This window comes from Sebastes umbrosus, chromosome 12 (assembly GCF_015220745.1).
Source record: "Sebastes umbrosus isolate fSebUmb1 chromosome 12, fSebUmb1.pri, whole genome shotgun sequence".
NCBI classification, from domain to species: domain Eukaryota; kingdom Metazoa; phylum Chordata; class Actinopteri; order Perciformes; family Sebastidae; genus Sebastes; species Sebastes umbrosus.
This window is the reverse complement of record NC_051280.1, coordinates 32,951,157-32,971,005: the sequence shown is the minus strand read 5'-3', so window position 1 is coordinate 32,971,005 and position 19,849 is coordinate 32,951,157. Positions and strand designations below refer to the sequence as shown.

The following is a 19,849-nucleotide window of genomic DNA, read 5'->3' as shown; positions in this document are numbered from 1 at the left end:
ACTGAAAATTGAGTTCCTCAATAACTCCATACTTTTCCATTCAGAAACAGGCAAAAAAAAGAAAACAATCCAAAATGTAATCTGTGAGTTCACTGAATGTTACCTTCTCTGTAACCAAACCAAGACAAGACTGACTTCAGCAGGTCAAGATGACCCCCTTTTAAACTAATAGACCCTCTCCTGGGCGTATTACTGACATAGAAAATTACAATTAACAACATTCTTCAGCAGAGAAGACATTTATAGCCCCTTTAACCTCGGGGTATTTTACATATAAATTCTACACCTCCGTCTAATCAATAATGTTAGGGAGCAGAGGTGTGTGTCTGTGTGTGTGTGTGTGTGTCTCAGTGCAGTTTAAAGTTGAATTTACAGACAAATGTTATGTCTCATGGTCAGACGACATAGACAGACATTATTATTACATAGACAAATAGACGTGACATAAGTTTGGCACATATGGAACCCGATACTATGCACTCTTTTTGGGGAGATATTTTACCTGCTGCCTCTGCAGGGCTCTGCGCCGTACCACGGTGAGGGAAGAGCAAATCTCTTATCATGGAAAGGAAGCCCCCTCCCTCCTGAGATGTGGAGCATCACTGAAAGAGGAGAGCTTCTACGTCACATTTCCTCTGATGAAAGTGAAAGTCAGTCTCAGAGACTGCAGTGCTGCGGTCGAGACAAGTCTGAAGACAAATTCAACTGAATCCATCAAGTTTTTGTCAACAAAGCAGCAGAATCTCTGTCAAACACTGGTGAGTACACTGTCCTACAACGCTAAAATACACTACACTAAATGTTTGGTCAAATTTAGTCAAACCAGATGATGACTTGGCATTTTTAGAGGGGCTATACAAATAAAAATGTACTATTTTATATTGTCTAGTTCTTAATAGTGGGGCAGTTAAGCATCACAATTGTGCATTTTACGATAAAATCAACAAATGTGGCACAGATGTAGATTTATATGTCATGAAAAGATATAGATATCGGGGCGTTGGCGAGGGATGTGGCAGCCTTTTTCCAAAATGGCCGCCAAATAGGCGCTAAATATTCCAAAATGTTGCAGAAAGCTGATTTTATGACTCTGTGATTTCCACGGTGTGTTCAAGCTGGTTAGATCAGATGTCAGAAGATCAAAGGCATGATTTTTTTTTTACGTCCTAATTTTTTAAGGGTACTTTTTAAAAGCTTTTAACCTGAGAAAAATGTGAAAACCCAATAAAAGGAGCAAGGTCACTTCAGGGTCAAACTTCACCCCCATGCCTTCATGGTAGAATGACAACCTTTAAAATACACATTTAGAACGGCAAGATCTTCAGCTTTCCATCGGTGTATTTATCTTTTCATTAGCAGTAAAATTGACAGATATTGCTGGATACATTTCTTGGTTGCCAGTAACTTCTAATCACAGTTAAAGCGATACTGAACTTTGGTAGAACTTTGGGTTGTATCGCTAACTAGCCGTGATATCGGCCCAACTAAAGGAGAAAATCATCATCAATTGCTTCTGCTGCTTTTTCTCTCTCTCCATTCAGTCCCATTGCCAGCGAAACAGGTCGCTAAGGTTACTTTAATGCACAACCCGTTCGGTTCGGTTAAAACAAACTCAGGTCTATTTGTCCAGTTACGGTTTGTTTGGGCTGGTCTGAAAGCTCATTCAAACTCTGGTGCTGACGAAACAACTGAACTCTGTTCCACCTGAAAAGGTGGGTCTCGGTCCGCTTACAGGTGGACTCTGGTGCAGTTTGTTTATATATACATATATGTACATACACACATATATACATATATATATGTGTGTGTGTGTATATATATATATATATATATATACACACACACATATATACATATATATATATACACATATATAAATACACATATATACATATATAAATATATATATACACATATTATATACATATACATATATACACACATACTGTATATATACACACACACATATATATGTATATACACACATACTGTATATATACATATATATGTGTGTATATATGTGTGTATATATATATATGTGTATATATACAGTATGTGTAATGTGTATATATATATATAAATATATATATATACAGTATACACACACATATATATACACTTATATATACATATGTCTATATATATAGACATATATATATAGACATATATATACACATATATATATGTATGTGTATGTGTGTAATTTTAGCATGATTTCAAAAGCTAAACTTTTAATAAATCCATCTGCTGATGGTGAAATCTGTTCAGGAAGTGATCTTATTGATCTTTATGTAAGGTCACGTATAGAAGCACGTCAGCACCGATATTTTCCCTGATTAACAGGTCAAAAACTGTTAAAACTGCTGTGCCTGTATCTGACTCTATGTACTTTGTCAGTTCATTAACTTTACGTTAAAAAGTGTGTGACAGCGATCTCACAGTAATACACCCCACGCACGTGTCCATGCGCTCCCCGATGTTTGCACTAAGCATTCACACCAATCATCTGAAAGCGTGTTAAGGGGCTTTAGCACAGTCCTGTCTCTACTATTATTCATCATAACATGTGACTGATTTGCAGTCTAATAATACTAATAATGCTAATAATCAATTGATCCAGAAGTGACCTTGCTCCTTTTATTGGGTTTTCCTGTTTTTCTCAGGTTATTAGCTTTTAAAAAGTACCTTAAAAAATAAAGAGGTAATAAAATCATGCCTGTGATCTTCTGAAATCTGACCTAATCAACTTGAACATATCTTGGAAATCATCAAGAGTCATAAAATCAGTTTTCTGCAACATTTTTAAATTTTATGCACCTATTTGGCAGCCATCTTGGAAAATGGCTGCCATGTCCCTCAGGGGCCAAATTGGCGGCGCCCCGATATCCATATCTTTTCGTAACATATAAACCTACATCTGTGCCAAATTTGTTGCTTTTATTGCAAAATAACATTTCTTATTATCTGACATTAACCTGACAACAACAACATGAAATGATCTGTGGACATGAGGCCTTTCAGTTCACTCAGCCTGTACCAACTTCGTGTTGCATGTAACTTGACAAGTAGCAGTAGTAGAAGATGGTGGTGTTTGAAGCAGTGTGTTGTAGCAGCCACTAGAGGAAAGTATTGTACAGGTTTTAATCCTGACAGCAGCAGCACAGATAAAGGCTTCCATACTTTTTCTTTTTACTTTTAGTACATACTGCAGCTGCCCTTACAAAGTGCATACTGTTACATGCAGTATGCAAACAATCAGTTACATACTACTTTGACCCTCTTGCTCATATATCCACTGCGCAGAGGATTGTGGGTAACACTTTATAATAACCATCATTTATAAATGGTAAATTGATAATTAATTAAAATTTAGTTAATAGTTATTTTACTGTTAAGAAAACATGAAATTATGATAGTCGTTTTGAATCTCTTTTGAGTAGTTTTTGTTTCTCTGTGTGATAAATATTTTTATATCACACAGACAGATGACGGGTTGGACAGCAGAAGAGTCAGAAAAGTGAACTGCTGTTCATTTTGTCCAGTTCAGACTGAGCGGTGGCCTCTAAAGCCAGTGGGATGATGGAGGTGGCAGCGCTAGGCCGGCCTTTCAGCCTCGGGATGTTATACGACTGCCGTGAAGACTCACTCGTCCCTGGTAAGGACTTACATGTAAAGTTACTTTATGCTTCACAACCATAATTCAGTATTTCAATTTATATTCAACAATGTTTCACGTCAAGTCATCAACAACATCTGTTTCCTGACTAGGGGTGGAACGGTTCACAAAATTCACGGTTCAGTTCATATAACGGTTTTGGGGTCACGGTTTTCGGTTCAGGTCGGTTTATGTTACAGCGAGGAGGTCATGTTCTGATTTCAACATGCTTTTCATTTATTTGGCAAAAATAAGTAAACAAATGTTTGCCTTAACAAAAGTATGGCTTACATAAAGAACATAAACACTTCTTCATTTACAAATCTTGATTGAAAGAATAGGTCTTCTACAGTAATTAGTGCAAACAAAAAAATGCAGCTTTGTTATTTTTATTTTTTTAAACTAAGGCCATACATTGGAGCATAAGCTCAACCAGAACTATGCTAAAAAACTTAGCTTTTTATCTCCCACTCATTCAACAGCGGCTCATTGGTCATAATTCTCACTATAACAGTTAAGGCACCCAAATACTGACATATTGTCAATAAGAAAAAAAAATTACAAAAATAAAATCCCAAATGTCTGTAATGTAAATGTAATGTTCCATCTTAAGGTTGTTGGTAAATCCTGAACTGCTGCCTCTGCTAGTTTATATTTAGTTTCTACAGGTCCGGCACAACAGACTAACATTCACACATGAAGGCTCACGCTCTTTGACCATATACTTTAATTCTGTATTGTTTATGATGGAGTGAGGTCGTATATGCAGCGATAAACACTCTTATAGCATTAGATATTACTTTGGCAAATGTGAATTTGCAGTGGGAGGATGTCTGAACGCTGCGGGGGAACGGACTCTCCGTCCAGTCAGCTTTTGTTTCGCTCCGCTAATCGACACATTCGGGTGATGCCGTCGTAATGAAATGTTTCAAGTGTCCACATATAAACCTGACTTCAGTTGAACAGTGTCAGCGTGCAGTTTGACACAAATCGTTGTCAGTTTAACTCGACTATCATGAGCTACTGGGCGCTACAGCGCTGCAAACATTCCTGGTGCGCTGCCAAAACTTTCCGGGTAAAACTCACTCTCCAGAGTTTCTGTTCTGCGCGTGCGAGTAGTAGACAAAAACAGCTGTTTGTGTATAACGGCGAACCGAAAGGATTTCGCGGACCGAACTGAACGTCCTGAAACAAACGGTTCGGGTCAAATTCACGAACCGTTCCACCCCTATTCCTGACACAATGTCCTGGATATTCTGGAGAAACTCTTAGAAATAAGAAATAACCAATATCCAAAAGTGTGTTTGGCACATCCCCGCCGCACTGCGCCGCACTGCGGTTCAGCAACAACAATGATGCCTTATAACAGTAATGACAATAGTCAACATCATGAAACGTATCCACCTCTTTTATCTGGTAAGGAAGAAGGGCTCTCTTCATTATCATACACCCTCTCGGAGGAAGTATATAACTGAAGAAACAATTCCACAATTTTCAAGTATGGTGAGCAGGATGATGAGACATTCACCTTCAATTTAATTTGTATGAGTATCTAATCTGTCTTGTATGACATAACAACACCTTCTCCTGTCTAGCTGGTTCTGGACGCTGAACTTGATTTTCACTTCTTCTTTTTCAGGAATGACACTGTGGGACCATGATGATCTGAAGAGAAAAATTAGCGACATACCACAGACCTATAGTGACTTTGAGATAGTTGCATCTGAATCAATTGCAGATAAATCTAAAGCACTAAATGTTGAAGCTTCTCTGAAAGCAAGTTTCTTCAGTGGACTGGTTGAGGTTGGAGGATCGGCAAAATACCTGAACGATCATAAGACTTCCAAAAATCAGGCCAGAGTAACACTGAATTACAAAGCTACCACAAAGTTCCAGGAACTGTCGATGGATCATCTTGGAAGAGACAATGTGAAACATCCGTATGTCTTTGATAAAGGATTAGCAACACATGTAGTCACTGGTATCCTTTATGGGGCACAAGCCTTCTTTGTCTTTGACCGTGAGGTGTCTGAAAAGGAAGATCATCAAGACATTCAGGGTAACTTGAAAGTCATGATCAAGAACATTCCCAACCTTGCGATAGAGGGTGAAGGTTCGCTGAAAATGGAAAATAAGGAGAGAGAAAATGTTGATGAATTCTCCTGCAGATTCTTTGGAGACTTCTCCCTTCAGAAACCTCCGACATCCTTTCAGGATGCAGTGGAAGTCTACCAAAGTCTGCCAAAATTGCTGGGAGCCAACGGAGAAAACGCCGTACCGATGAAAGTCTGGCTGTTGCCACTGACAACTTTAGATTCTTCTGCTGCTAAACTCGTACGTCAGATAAGTATAACATTAGTTCAAGAATCCCAGCATGTCCTGGAGGACTTCAGTGAGCTGGAAATGAGGTGCAATGATGCATTAAAAACCACCACTGCACAGAAGTTCCCACAGATTGGCAAAAAGATTACAATTTTTAAAGAGATGTGCTCTGAGTTCAGACTGGAACTTCAAGGAACCTTGGCAAAGAGACTTCCATTAATCCGAGGAGGAGGAGAAGAGGAGGCTGTGCTCGCTGAGATCTTGAAGAAGAGATGCTATTCTCCTTTCAACAGCAAAAACCTGAACGAGTGGATGGACTGTAAAGAGAGAGAAGTCTGCATTTTGAAGTCTTTCACCAACATGATGAAAAACACCAAGATCGTTCCATCTGAAAATGGTCTTCATGAAGAACGTTTCAGTGCAGAGCATGCTGTGTGTTTTGTTTTCACCTCGCTGGGAAGTGCTGAACCATACCTCTCAACTTTATCAAACTACTTAAAACAAACACTAGACGACCCTCAAGATCCACGCACTCAGGATGTAGAGAAGAAACAATGGTACGCCTCAAAAGAAGTAGCAGATGTGATGAGGCATAAAGCAAAGCTCTTCAGTGACTTTGCAGAGGCCAACAAGGAGAACAACAACATTAAGTTCTTGACAGTGGGATTAACAAATGAGACACAGAAAGGTTCAAGCATCTACCTTTATAAAGACGGCTTTCCAGACAATGAGAACTTTGAGCCGCCTTCAAAGCCTGAAACGGTAACAGTAGGTGATATAAACCACAACAGTGTGACACTGAAGATTTCTCCACCCAGATTTGGAGCAGAGAACATCACCTCCTACTCTGTTGAGTACTGTGTCACTGGAGAGGATGGATGGAAACAGAAGACAGCATCAACAGCTGAAGAAGTCTCAGTGAGCGATCTGAGTCCTAAGACAGAGTATATGTTCAGATGCAGAGCAGTGACCTCAGCAGGTTGGGTTGGGCCAGCCAAAGAAGTCAGTGGTTCCATTAAAACCTTCCCTTGCAGCCCTCCTGGAAAACCTCAAGTTGAACCAAACTCAAGTGAGATATCAGTTAGCTGGGGAAAACCTGCTGAGCTTGGACAAGATGTCCACATCCTGAGCTACATCGTGGAGTACGCCGTAAAGGATAACAGGGTGAAAGAGGAAGATCTCCAATGGAGCCAAATGATGTCAAGAGCTGAAAAGGCGATCATTTCAGGGCTTCATTCAGAGACAGAATATGTCGTCAGAGTCCGATGTGATTGTGGTGTAGACGGCAGAAGCAAAGAGAGCATCACTGTCAATGTCTGCACAACAACATTTACACTCACAGAGTTCCTCAAAAGTACAAGTGAAATGATGAACCCTGAATCACCCTCAGTTTATCAACTGACTCTGACAGAAGAAGATATGGACATCGATGGATGCCGGAGGTTTAACTTTGGCAAAGAAAGCACGAGGCAAAATCGCACTATTGTGCTTTTTGGAGCGACCGGATCAGGAAAGTCCACTCTGATAAATGGAATGATCAACTACATCGTTGGTGTGGAGTGGGAGGACACTTTCAGATTTCAATTAATTGATGAGGATCAACTGAGATCACAAGCTGAAAGCCAGACCTCTGAAGTCACTGTGTACCAGATCAACCACCAGGATGGTTTTAAAATAGATCACTCACTGACCATTGTGGACACTCCAGGGTTTGGAGATACAAGAGACATAGAAAGAGACGAGGAGATCATTGAACATCTGCGTAATCTCTTCTCTGCTGAGCACGGCGTCAGTGACATTGACGCTGTGTGTTTTGTAGCTCTGGCTGCTTTAGCACAACTCACACCATCACAGAAATATATGTTGGAATCTGTGCCCTCAGTCTTTGGCGAAGATGTGGCGGAAAACATCCGGATTCTGGTGACACTTGCAGATGGCCAGCAACCACCAGTTCTAGAGGCAATCAATGCTTCAGGTGTCCCATGTCCTAAAACAAAAGGCGGGCCGCCAATTCACTTCAAATTCAACGATTCTGCGTTGTTTGCAGACAACAAATCATCTGCAGCAGACAACATGAGTGATGAAGATGAAGATGGGGGCTTTGAACAGATGTGTTGGAACATGGGGACAAGAAGCATGAAGAGGTTCTTTGTTGCTTTGAATGTCATAGAAACCAAAAGCTTGACAATGACAAAGGAGGTCCTCAGTGAAAGAAAGCAGCTCGAGAATACATATGAGAACTTTCAGAAGCAGGTTAAAGTTGGGTTAGCTAGGCTTGAAGAGATAAGTGAGACAGCTGCAATACTTCAACGTTGTGAGGCAGAGATCAACAGAAATCAGAACTTTGAGTTTGAAGTCACCTTCACAATGCCTGTTAAAGTATATATTTCTGGTACTGGATCTCAAAAGTACAGGTGGGAGAATGAGGAGGTTAAACAAAAACGCACGGTGAAAAAGCTGAAAGAAAAGTACCTACGACCTTCAGAGGCTAAGACACCTGCTTGGCCGTTGGTTGTAGAACTGGAGGCTGAATATTATCGTGTGAAGGATGAGGTGGTGAAACTGTTGGAGAGCTCTGCTGAGTGTTTAAACAGACTTAAAGAGAGAACACTGAAGTCAGATCCTCTCTCCACTCGAGGGTACATTGACATGCTGATTGAGGGAGAGGAATCTGAGGCAAAGTTAGGCTGGAATCATCGAGCTTGGTACCTGAGAGACATACGAAGAAAACTTGAAAGAAAGCCAGTGTTTAGAGCACTTTTCGAAGATCTATACTTCAGGTTTCCAATGAAAATACCATAACTAGACTCAAACAGATACTATCATGTCAAAGGGGAGATCCATTCTGACACAGATAATACACAAAGAACAAAACCGGACAGACTCTCGATACTGACACTAAATGTCTTCGTATAAAATGTTACTGGAAAGTACATTTAAATCAGAAGAACAAATTTGAGTAAAATGAACTTAAAGAACAAAGAAAAGTACCTGAAAGTCTCAGAGGCTGAGACACCTGTTCATTGATTGTAAAAAGCTTGTAAAGCTCCACTCAACAATAATAACTTGTTTTATTTTCTATTTTTTACATAAAGGTTTAAATTTATTTCAATTGCACCCAGTTAACATTGTTCATATTTCTTTTGCACTGGGTTTTCAGCTTCCTGCTTATTTTAACATTATCTATTAAGTTTATTTTGTCTGAGATTTGAATGCATGAATCATTTTAATCATTTCTGATACTGATGTGTACTGACATACATTTTATTGTTCTGTGGGGTAATGTGGTGGCTCCCACTGAAAGATGGAGAAATCATTAACTAATAAACAATCAAGAAATGTTATTATTGCCTCAAGTGTTGTCTGTTGACCTTTAATGTGTCCGTGTGGCCTTCTTTACCTTCTGCAGCTACATTTTCTCTTCCGGGACCTTCCAGGTTACTCGTTACACTGCTGACATTCACTTCAATCCATCCTACAGCAGCGCTGGAGAGTAACTGAGTACATTTACTCAACTAGTGTACTGAAGTACAGTTCTGAGGTACTTGTACATTATTTGAGTATTTCCATTTTCTGCTACTTTTTTCTTCTACTCAACATCTGTTGGAGACACAGGTCTTAGCTGGTCTGGTTATTAGCAAACATTAAAGATAATATTAATATCAATTATATTAATGTTAAGAGAATTATCAATATATATTAATTATAATGTGGGCACCAAAATTATGTTGGTGTTGGTTCTCGCCACAATGCACTTGTTTCTAAGTCGTCACAACGTGTCGTCTGACTGTGTTGTTATGAATGTCGTCACAACGTGTCCTCTGAATGTGTTGTTATGAATGTCTTCACAACGTGTCGTCGACCCAGCAGGGCGACATTCATGACAGTACAGTCAGTCAACAGGGAGTGCAACAAGATGACAGAAGTCTCTCATCCCTGTCAGTAGTTCTTCCTTTGGCCCCCCTGATGATGATGAGCTGCAGGTGCTATGAGATCTGCTCCGTACCTGCCCCCCTCCTCATCCTCCTCTGAGGACGTCGTAGTATGATCTGTCTCCCCAGCCGGGTCCACCCTGGCTGCCGCGCCCTCCTCTGACCGCCCTTGCCGTTGGGAACGCAGTCCCGTGCGCTCCCGTGTGGTTATGTCCTTCCGACTAGCCATCCCACTTCTGACACCATATGTCGCGGGATTCTACTTCAAAACTCCGTACAACATGAAAACACTGGCGTAGTCGAAAAACATTGTATTAGTCCCTTTTATTATGCCGGCCTCCCAAAGTGCAAGCAGCGCCAATATTTACAAAAGGTGAAAAAATAGAAAATAAGCTATGTACAAAAACATCAAATAGCACTGAAAATTGAGTTCCTCAATAACTCCATACTTTTCCATTCAGAAACAGGCAAAAAATAGAAAACAATCCAAAATGTAATCTGTGAGTTCACTGAATATTACCTTCTCTGTAACCAAACCAAGACAAGACTGACTTCAGCAGGTCAAGATGACCCCCTTTTTAAACTAATAGACCCTCTCCTGGGCGTATTACTGACATAGAAAATTACAATTAACAACATTCTTCAGCAGAGAAGACATTTATAGCCCCTTTAACCTCGGGGTATTTAACATATAAATTCTACACCTCCGTTTAAACAATAATGTTTGGAAGCAGGTGTGTGTGTGTGTTTGTGTGTGTGTGTGTGTGTGTGTGTGTGTGTGTGTGTGTGTGTGTGTGTGTGTCTCAGTGCAGTTTAAAGTTGAATTGACAGACAAATGTTTTGTCTCATGGTCAGACGACATAGACAGACATTATTATTACATAGACAAATAGAAGTGACATAAGTTTGGCACATATGGAACCCGATACTATGCACTCTTTTTGGGGAGATATTTTACCTGCTGCCTCTGCAGGGCTCTGCGCCGTACCAACGGTGAGGGAAGAGCAAATCTCTTATCATGGAAAGGAAGCCCCCCCCTCCTGAGATGTGGAGCATCACTGAAAGAGGAGAGCTTCTACGTCACATTTCCTCTGATGAAAGTGAAAGTCAGTCTCAGAGACTGCAGTGCTGCGGTCGAGACAAGTCTGAAGACAAATTCAACTGAATCCATCAAGTTTTTGTCAACAAAGCAGCAGAATCTCTGCCAAACACTGGTGAGTACACTGTCCTACAACGCTAAAATACACTACACTAAATGTTTGGTCAAATTTAGTCAAACCAGATGATGACTTGGCATTTTTGGGGGCCATACAAATAAAAATGTACTATTTTATACCGTCTAGTTCTTAATAGTGGGGTAGTTAAGCATAACAATTGTGCATTTTACGTTAAAATCAACAAATGTGACACAGATGTAGATTTATATGTCATGAAAAGATATAGATATCGGGGCGTTGGCGAGGGACGTGGCAGCCTTTTTCCAAAGTTGCTGCCAAATAGGCGCTAAATATTCCAAAATGTTGCAGAAAACTGATTTTATGACTCTCGGTGATTTCCACGGTGTGTTCAAGCTGGTTAGATCAGATGTCAGAAGATCACAGGCATGATTTCTTTTTTTACGTCTTAATTTTTTAAGGGTACTTTTTAAAAGCTTTTAACCTGACAAAATGTGAAAACCCAATAAAAGGAGCAAGGTCACTTCAGGGTCAAACTTCACCCCCATGCCTTCATGGTAGAATGACAACCTTTAAATTACACATGTAGAACGGCAAGCTCTTCAGCTTCTATCGGTGTATTTATCTTTTCATTCGCAGTAATATTGACAGATATTGCTGGATACATTTCTTGGTTGCCAGTTACTTCTAATCACAGTTAAAGCGATGCTGAACTTTGGTAGAACTTTGGGTTGTATCGCTAACTAGCCGTGATAACATATATATGTGTATATATGTGTGTGTATATATATATATATACACATATATATGTATGTGTGTAATTTTAGCATGATTTCAAAAGCTAAACTACTAATAAATCCATCTGCTGATGGTGAAATCTGTTCAGGAAGTGATCTTATTGATCTGTATTTAAGGTCATGTATAGAAGCACGTCAGCACCGATATTTTCCCTGATTAACAGGTAAAAAACTGTTAAAACTGCTGTACCTGTATCTGACTCTGTGTACTCTTTGTCAGTTCATTAACGTAACGTTAAAAAGTGTGTGACAGCGATCTCACAGTAATACACCCCATGCATGTGTCCATGCGCTCCCCGACGTTTGCACTATGCATTCACACCAATCATCTGAAAGCATGCAAAGGGGCTTTAGTACAGTCCTGTCTCTACTATTATTCATCATAACATGTGACTGATTTGCAGTCTAATAATACTAATAATGCTAATAATCAATTGATCCAGAAGTGACCTTGCTCCTTTTATTGGGTTTTCCTGTTTTTCTCAGGTTATTAGCTTTTAAAAAGTACCTTAAAAAATAAAGAGGTAATAAAATCATGCCTGTGATATTCTGAAATCTGACCTAATCAACTTGAACATATCTTGGAAATAATCAAGAGTCATAAAATCAGTTTTCTGCAACATTTTGAAATTGTATGCGCCTATTTGGCGGCCATCTTGGAAAATGGCTGCCATGTCCCTCAGGGGCCAAATTGGCAGCGCCCCGATATCTATATCTTTTCGTAACATATAAACCTACATCTGCACCAAATTTGTTGCTTTTATTGCAAAATGCACAACTGTTAAGAATATTTCAGCTTAGCGGCCCCACTATAAGATACTGAACAACAAGTAACATTTCTTATCAACTGACATTAACCTGACAACAACAACATGAAAAGATCTGTGGACTTGAGGCCTTTCAGCTCACTCAGCCTGTACCAACTTCCTGTTGCATGTAACTTGACAAGCAGCAGCAACAGTTGTAGAAGATGGTGGTGTTTGAAGCAGTGTGTTGTAGCAGCCACTAGAGGAAAGTATTGTACAGGTTTTAATCCTGACAGCAGCAGCACAGATGAAGGCTTCCATACTTTTTCTTTTTACTTTTAGTACATACTGCAGCTGCCCTTACAAAGTGCATACTGTTACATGCAGTATGCAAACAATCAGTTACATACTACTTTGACCCTCTTGCTCATATATCCACTGCGCAGAGGATTGTGGGTGACACTTTATAATAACCATCATTTATAAATGGTAAATTGATAATTAATTAAAATTTAGTTAATAGTTATTTTACTGTTAAGAAAACATGAAATTATGATAGTCGTTTTGAATCTCTTTTGAGTAGTTTTTGTGTCTCTGTGTGATAAATATTTTTATATCACTCAGACAGATGACGGGTTGGACAGCAGAAGAGTCAGAAAAGTGAACTGCTGTTCACTTTGTCCAGTTCAGACTGAGCGATGGCCTCTAAAGCCAGCGGGATGATGGAGGTGGCAGCGCTAGGCCGGCCTTTCAGCCTCGGGATGTTATACGACTGCCGCGAAGACTCACTCGTCCCTGGTAAGGACTTACATGTAAAGTTACTTTATGCTTCACAACCATAATTCAGTATTTCAATTTATATTCAACAATGTTTCACGTCAAGTCATCAACAACATCTGTTTCCTGACTAGGGGTGGAACGGTTCACAAAATTCACGGTTCGGTTCATATAACGGTTTTCGATTCAGGTCGGTTTATGTTACGGCGAGGAGGTCATGTTCTGATTTCAACATGCTTTTCATTTATTTGGAAAAAATAAGTAAACATATTTTTGCCTTAACAAAAGTATGGCTTACATAAAGAACATAAACACTTCTTCATTTACAAATCTTAATTGAAAGAATAGGTCTTCTACAGCAATTAGTGCAAACAAAAAAATGCAGCTTTGTTATTTTTATTTTTTTAAACTAAGGCCATACATTGGAGCATAAGCTCAACCAGAACTATGCTAAAAAAACTAAGCTTTTTATCTCCCACTCATTCAACAGCGGCTCATTGGTCATAATTCTTACTATAACAGTTAAGGCACCCAAATACTGACATATTGTCAATAAGAAAAAAAAATTACAAAAATAAAATCCCAAATGTCTGTAATGTAAATGTAATGTTCCATCTTAAGGTTGTTGGTAAATCCTCAACTGCTGCTTCTGCTAGTTTATAGTTTATAGTTTCTACAGGGCCAGCACAACAGACTAACATTCACACATGAAGGCTCACGCTCTTTGACCATATACTTTAATTCTGTATTGTTTATGATGGAGTGAGGTCGTATATGCAGCGATAAACACTCTTATAGCATTAGATATTATTTTGGCAAATGTGAATTTGCAGTGGGAGGATGTCTGAACGCTGCGGGGGAACGGACTCTCCGTCCAGTCAGCTTTTGTTTCACTCCGCTAATCGACACATTCGGGTGATGCCGTTGTAATTAAATGTTTCAAGTGACCACATATAAACCTGACTTCAGTTGAACAGTGTCAGCGTGCAGTTTGACTGAAATCGTTGTCAGTTTAACTCGACTATCATGAGCTACTGGGCGCTACAGCGCTGCAAACATTCCTGGTAAAACTCACTCTCCAGAGTTTCTGTTCTGCGCGTGCGAGTAGTAGACATAAACAGCTGTTTGGGTATAACGGCGAACCGAAAGGATGTCGCGGACCGAACTGAACGTCCTGAAACAAACGGTTCGGGTCAAATTCACGAACCGTTCCACCCCTATTCCTGACACAATGTCCTGGATATTCTGGAGAAACTCTTACAAATAAGAAATAACCAATATCCAAAAGTGTGATTGGCACATCCCCGCCGCACTGCGCCGCACTGCGGTTCAGCAACAACAGTGATCCCTTATAACAGTAATGATAATAGTCAACATCATGAAACGTATCCACCTCTTTTATCTGGTAAGGAAGAAGGGCTCTCTTTATTATCATACACCCTCTATGAGGAATTATATAACTGAAGAAACAATTCCACAATTTTCAAGTATGGTGAGCAGGATGATGAGACATTCACCTTCAATTTAATATGTATGATTATCTAATCTGTCTGGTATGACATAACAACACCTTCTCCTGTCTAGCTGGTTCTGGACGCTGAACCTGATTTTCACTTCTTCTTTTTCAGGAATGACACTGTGGGACCATGATGATCTGATGAGAAACATTAGTGACAGACCAAAACCTAGCAATGACTTTGAGATAGTTGCATCTGAATCAATTGCAGATAAATCTTCAGCACTAAATGTTGAAGCCTCTCTGAAAGCAAGTTTCTTAGGTGGACTGGTTGAGGTTGGAGGATCGGCAAAATACCTGAACGATAGTAAGACTTCCAAAAATCAGGCCAGAGTAACACTGAATTACAAAGCTACCACAAAGTTCCAGGAACTGTCGATGAATCATCTTGGAAGAGGCAATGTGAAGCATCCATATGTCTTTGATAAAGGATTAGCAACACATGTAGTCACTGGTATCCTTTATGGGGCACAAGCCTTCTTTGTCTTTGACCGTGAGGTGTCTGAAAAGGAAGATCATCAAGACATTCAGGGCAACTTGAAAGTCATGATCAAGAAGATTCCTTGCTTTGCGATAGAGGGTGAAGGTTCTCTGAAAATGGAAGACAAGGACAAAGAAAATGTTGAGAAATTCTCCTGCAGATTCTTTGGAGACTTTTCCCTTCAGAAACCTCCGACATCCTTTCAGGATGCAGTGGAAGTCTACCAAAGTCTGCCAAAATTGCTGGGAGCCAACGGAGAAAACGCCGTACCGATGAAAGTCTGGCTGTTGCCACTGACAACTTTAGATTCTTCTGCTGCTAAACTCGTACGTCAGATAAGTATAAGATTAGTTCAAGAATCCCAGCGTGTCCTGGAGGACTTCAGTGAGCTGGAAATGAGGTGCAATGATGCATTAAAAACCACCACTGCACAGAAGTTTCCACAGATTGGCGAAAAGATTAAAACTTTTAAAGAGATGTGTTCTGAGTTCAGACTGGAACTCCAAGGAACCTTGGCTAAGAAACTTCCATTAATCCGAGGAGGAGGAGAAGAGGAGGCTGTGCTCGCTGAGATCTTGAAGAAGAGATGCTCTTCTCCTTTCAACAGCAAAAACCTGAACGAGTGGATGGACTGTAAAAAGAAAGAAGTCAACACATTGAAGTCTTTCACCAACATGATGAAAAACGCCAAAATCGTTCCATCTGAAAATGGTCTTCATGAAGAAATTCTCAGTGCAGAGCATGCTGTGTGTTTTGTTTTCACCTCGCTGGGAAGTGCTGAACCATACCTCTCAACTTTATCAAACTACTTAAAACAAACACCAGACGACCCTCAAGATCCACGCACTCAGGATGTAGAGAAGGAACAATGGTACGCCTCAAAAGAAGTAGCAGGTGTGATGAGGAATAAAGCAAAGCTCTTCAGTGACTTTGCAGAGGCCAACAAGGAGAACAAGAACATTAAGTTCTTGACAGTGGGATTAACAAATGAGACACAGAAAGGTTCAAGCATCTACCTTTATAAAGACGGCTTTCCAGACAATGAGAACTTTGAGCCGCCTTCAAAGCCTGAAACGGTAACAGTAGGTGATATAAACCACAACAGTGTGACACTGAAGATTTCTACACCCAGATTTGGAGCAGAGAACATCACCTCCTACTCTGTTGAGTACTGTGTCACTGGAGAGGATGGATGGAAACAGAAGACAGCATCAACAGCTGAGGAAGTCACAGTGAGCGATCTGAGTCCTAACACAGAGTATATGTTCAGATGCAGAGCAGTGACCTCAGCAGGTTGGGTTGGGCCAGCCAATGAAGTCAGTGGTTCCATTAAAACCTTACCTTGCAGCCCTCCTGGAAAACCTCAAGTTGAACCAAACTCAAGTGAGATATCAGTTAGCTGGGAGAAACCTGCTGAGCTTGGACAAGATGTCCACATCTTGAGCTACATCGTGGAGTACGCCGTAAAGGACAACAGGGTGAAAGAGGAAGATCTCCAATGGAGCCAAATGATGTCAAGAGCTGAAAAGGCGATCATTTCAGGGCTTCAGTCAGAGACAGAATATGTCGTCAGGGTCCGATGTGATTGTGGTGTAGACGGCAGAAGCAAAGAGAGCATCACTGTTAATGTCTGCACAACAACACTTACACTCACAGAATTCCTCAAAAGTACAAGCAAAAGGATGAATCACGAATCACCCTCAGTTTATCAACTGACTCTGACAGAAGAAGATATGGACATCGATGGATGCAGGAGGTTTAACTTTGGCAAAGAAAGCACGAGGCAAAATCGCACTATTGTGCTTTTCGGAGCGACCCGATCAGGAAAGTCCACTCTGATCAATGGAATGATCAACTACATCGTTGGTGTGGAGTGGGAGGACACTTTCAGATTCAAATTAATTGATGAGGATCAACTGAGATCACAAGCTGAAAGCCAGACCTCTGAAGTCACTGTGTACAAGATCAACCACCAGGATGGTTTTAAAATAGATCACTCACTGACCATTGTGGACACTCCAGGGTTTGAAGGTACAAGAGACATAGAAGAAGACGAGGAGATCATTGAACATCTGCGTAATCTCTTCTCTGCTGAGCACGGCGTTAGTGACATTGACGCTGTGTGTTTTGTAGCTCCGGCTGCTTTAGCACGACTCACACCATCACTGAAATGTGTGTTTGATTCTGTGCTCTCAGTCTTTGGCAAAGATGTGGCAGAAAACATCCAGATTCTGGTGACACTTGCAGACGGCCAGCAACCACCAGTTCTAGAGGCAATCAATGCTTCAGGTGTCCCATGTCCTAAAACAAAAGGCGGGCTGCCAATTCACTTCAAATTCAACAATTCAGTGTTGTTTGCAGACAACAAATCATCTGCAGCAGACAACATGAGTGATGAAGATGAAGACTTTGATCAGATGTTTTGGAACATGGGGACAAAAGGCATGAAGAGGTTCGTTGTTGCTTTGAATATCATAGAAACCAAAAGCTTGACAATGACAAAGAAGGTCCTCAGTGAAAGAAAGCAGCTCAAGGATTCATATGAGAATTTACAGGAGCAGGTTAAAGTTGGGTTAGCTCGGCTTGAGGAGCTTAAAGAGACAACTGAAATACTTCAACGTCATAAGGAAGACATCAACAGAAATGAGAACTTTGAGTTTGAAGTCGCCTTCACAATGCCTGTTAAAGTAGATATTTCTGGTACTGGATCTCAAAAGTACAGGTGGGAGTATGAGGAGGTTAAAGAAAAACGTACGGTGAAAGAGCTGAAAGAAAAGTACCTACAACCTTCAGAGGCTAAGAAACCTGATGAGGCGTTGGTTGAAAAACTGAGGGCTGAATATTGTCGTTTGCACGCTGAGGTGGTAAATCTGATGGAGAGCTCTGCTGAGTGTTTAAACAGACTTAAAGAGAGAACACTGAAGCCAGATCCTCTCTCCACTCTAGAGTACTTTGATATGCTGATTGAGAGAGAGGAATCTGAGGCCAAGTTAGGCTGGAATCTTCGAGTTAGGTACCTGAGAGACATACGAAGAAAATTTGCACTGGGATGTGTGAACTCCTAAATTTCAGGTTTCCAATTGAAATACTATAACTAGGACACGATCAAAAAAATACTCCTATTTGTATCGCCCATTTTGAAACTCAATAAACTCAAAAATCGGAGTCTATGTCATGGTATTTCACCACAGATAACGTAGTTGGAAGCATCTACTGACTTGTATGCTTGTAATTTCTTGCTGGTGTAAACTTACACGCTGGTTTCTCAAACAAATACGTGTATATATCAGGCCACTGAACATTGGGCTATTTGCTAAAGTCTTCTACTTTCTCACTAATGGCACACAGACCTGGAAAGTCAATTTGTTTAGGTTGCATTCGCGATCTTTGGTGGTTATTGTCCTTGCATAGCTTGACGGTCTATTGCACTCCACCATATCTCCATTGCCAAACTGTGTGTGCACACTTACAGACGTCGTTATTGTTTACAAACAGTAAAAAGGTCTATACAGGTTTTTAAACATGAATATCTGCTTCTTGTTAAGTTTTTAAGTTTCATTTTTATGCTCTTCACTTTATTTTCTTTGAGATTTGAAAATGAATGTGATTTATGTTAATTACTTATTATATTGATGTGTATTGAATTATGTTATTCTTGTCCTGTAGTAATAAGGTGGCTTTTACTGAGTAATGGAGAAGTTATTACATGATAAACAATGAATAAGGAAAATGTTACTGGAAAGTGCATTTAAATCAGAAGAACGAATTTGACGAAATCAGAAGCTGAGACACCTGTTCATTGATTGTAAAAAGCTCGTAAAGCTCCACTCAACAATAATAACTTCTTTTATTTTGTATTTTTTACATAAAGGTTTAAATATATTTCAATTGCACCCAGTTAACATTGTTCATATTTGTTTTTGCACTGGGTTATCAGCTTCCTGCTTATTTTAACATTATCTATTAAGTTTATTTTGTCTGAGATTTGAATGCATGAATCATTTTAATCATTCCTGATACTGATGTGTACTGACATACATTTAATTGTTCTGTGGGGTAATGTGGTGGCTCCCACTGAAAGATGGAGAAATCATTAACTAATAAACAATCAAGAAATGTTATTATTGCCTCAAATGTTGTCTGTTGACCTCTAATGTGTCCGTGTGGCCTTCTTTACCTTCTGCAGCTACATTTTCTCTTCCGGGACCTTCCAGGTCACTCGTTACACTGCTGACATTCACTTAAATCCATCCTACAGCAGTGCTGGAGAGTAACTGAGTACATTTACTCAACTAGTGTACTGAAGTACAGTTCTGAGGTACTTGTACTTTATTTGAGTATTTCCATTTTCTGCTACTTTATTCTTCTACTCAACATCTGTTGGAGACACAGGTCTTAGCTGGTCTGGTTATTAGCAAACATTAAAGATAATATCAATATCAATTACA

The 19,849-nt window shown here is 40.0% G+C and overlaps 2 protein-coding genes across 3 annotated transcripts; both read left to right on the top strand.

Moving 5' to 3' along the window:
- The first annotated feature begins 323 nt into the window (after window positions 1-323).
- LOC119498437 lies at window positions 324-15,540 on the top strand. 2 transcript variants are annotated; one of them, XR_005209118.1, is made up of 4 exons: window positions 324-758; window positions 3,482-3,655; window positions 5,295-8,887; window positions 15,530-15,540. XR_005209118.1 is itself a non-coding variant. In XM_037787358.1 (3 exons), exons 2-3 carry the CDS (start codon window positions 3,577-3,579, stop codon window positions 8,777-8,779), a joined length of 3,564 nt encoding a protein of 1,187 aa, XP_037643286.1. In that variant the 5' UTR covers window positions 324-758; window positions 3,482-3,576; the 3' UTR covers window positions 8,780-9,321. The 2 variants fall into 2 exon arrangements, 1 of the variants encoding a protein (XP_037643286.1); XM_037787358.1 differs by lacking the exon at window positions 15,530-15,540 and having other exon boundaries at window positions 5,295-9,321.
- Window positions 10,970-19,171, top strand: LOC119498438. The gene is made up of 3 exons (XM_037787359.1): window positions 10,970-11,123; window positions 13,252-13,425; window positions 15,033-19,171. The coding sequence occupies exons 2-3, from the start codon at window positions 13,326-13,328 to the stop codon at window positions 18,464-18,466; spliced, it is 3,534 nt and encodes a 1,177-aa protein (XP_037643287.1). The 5' UTR covers window positions 10,970-11,123; window positions 13,252-13,325; the 3' UTR covers window positions 18,467-19,171.
- The last annotated feature ends 678 nt before the right edge of the window (window positions 19,172-19,849 follow it).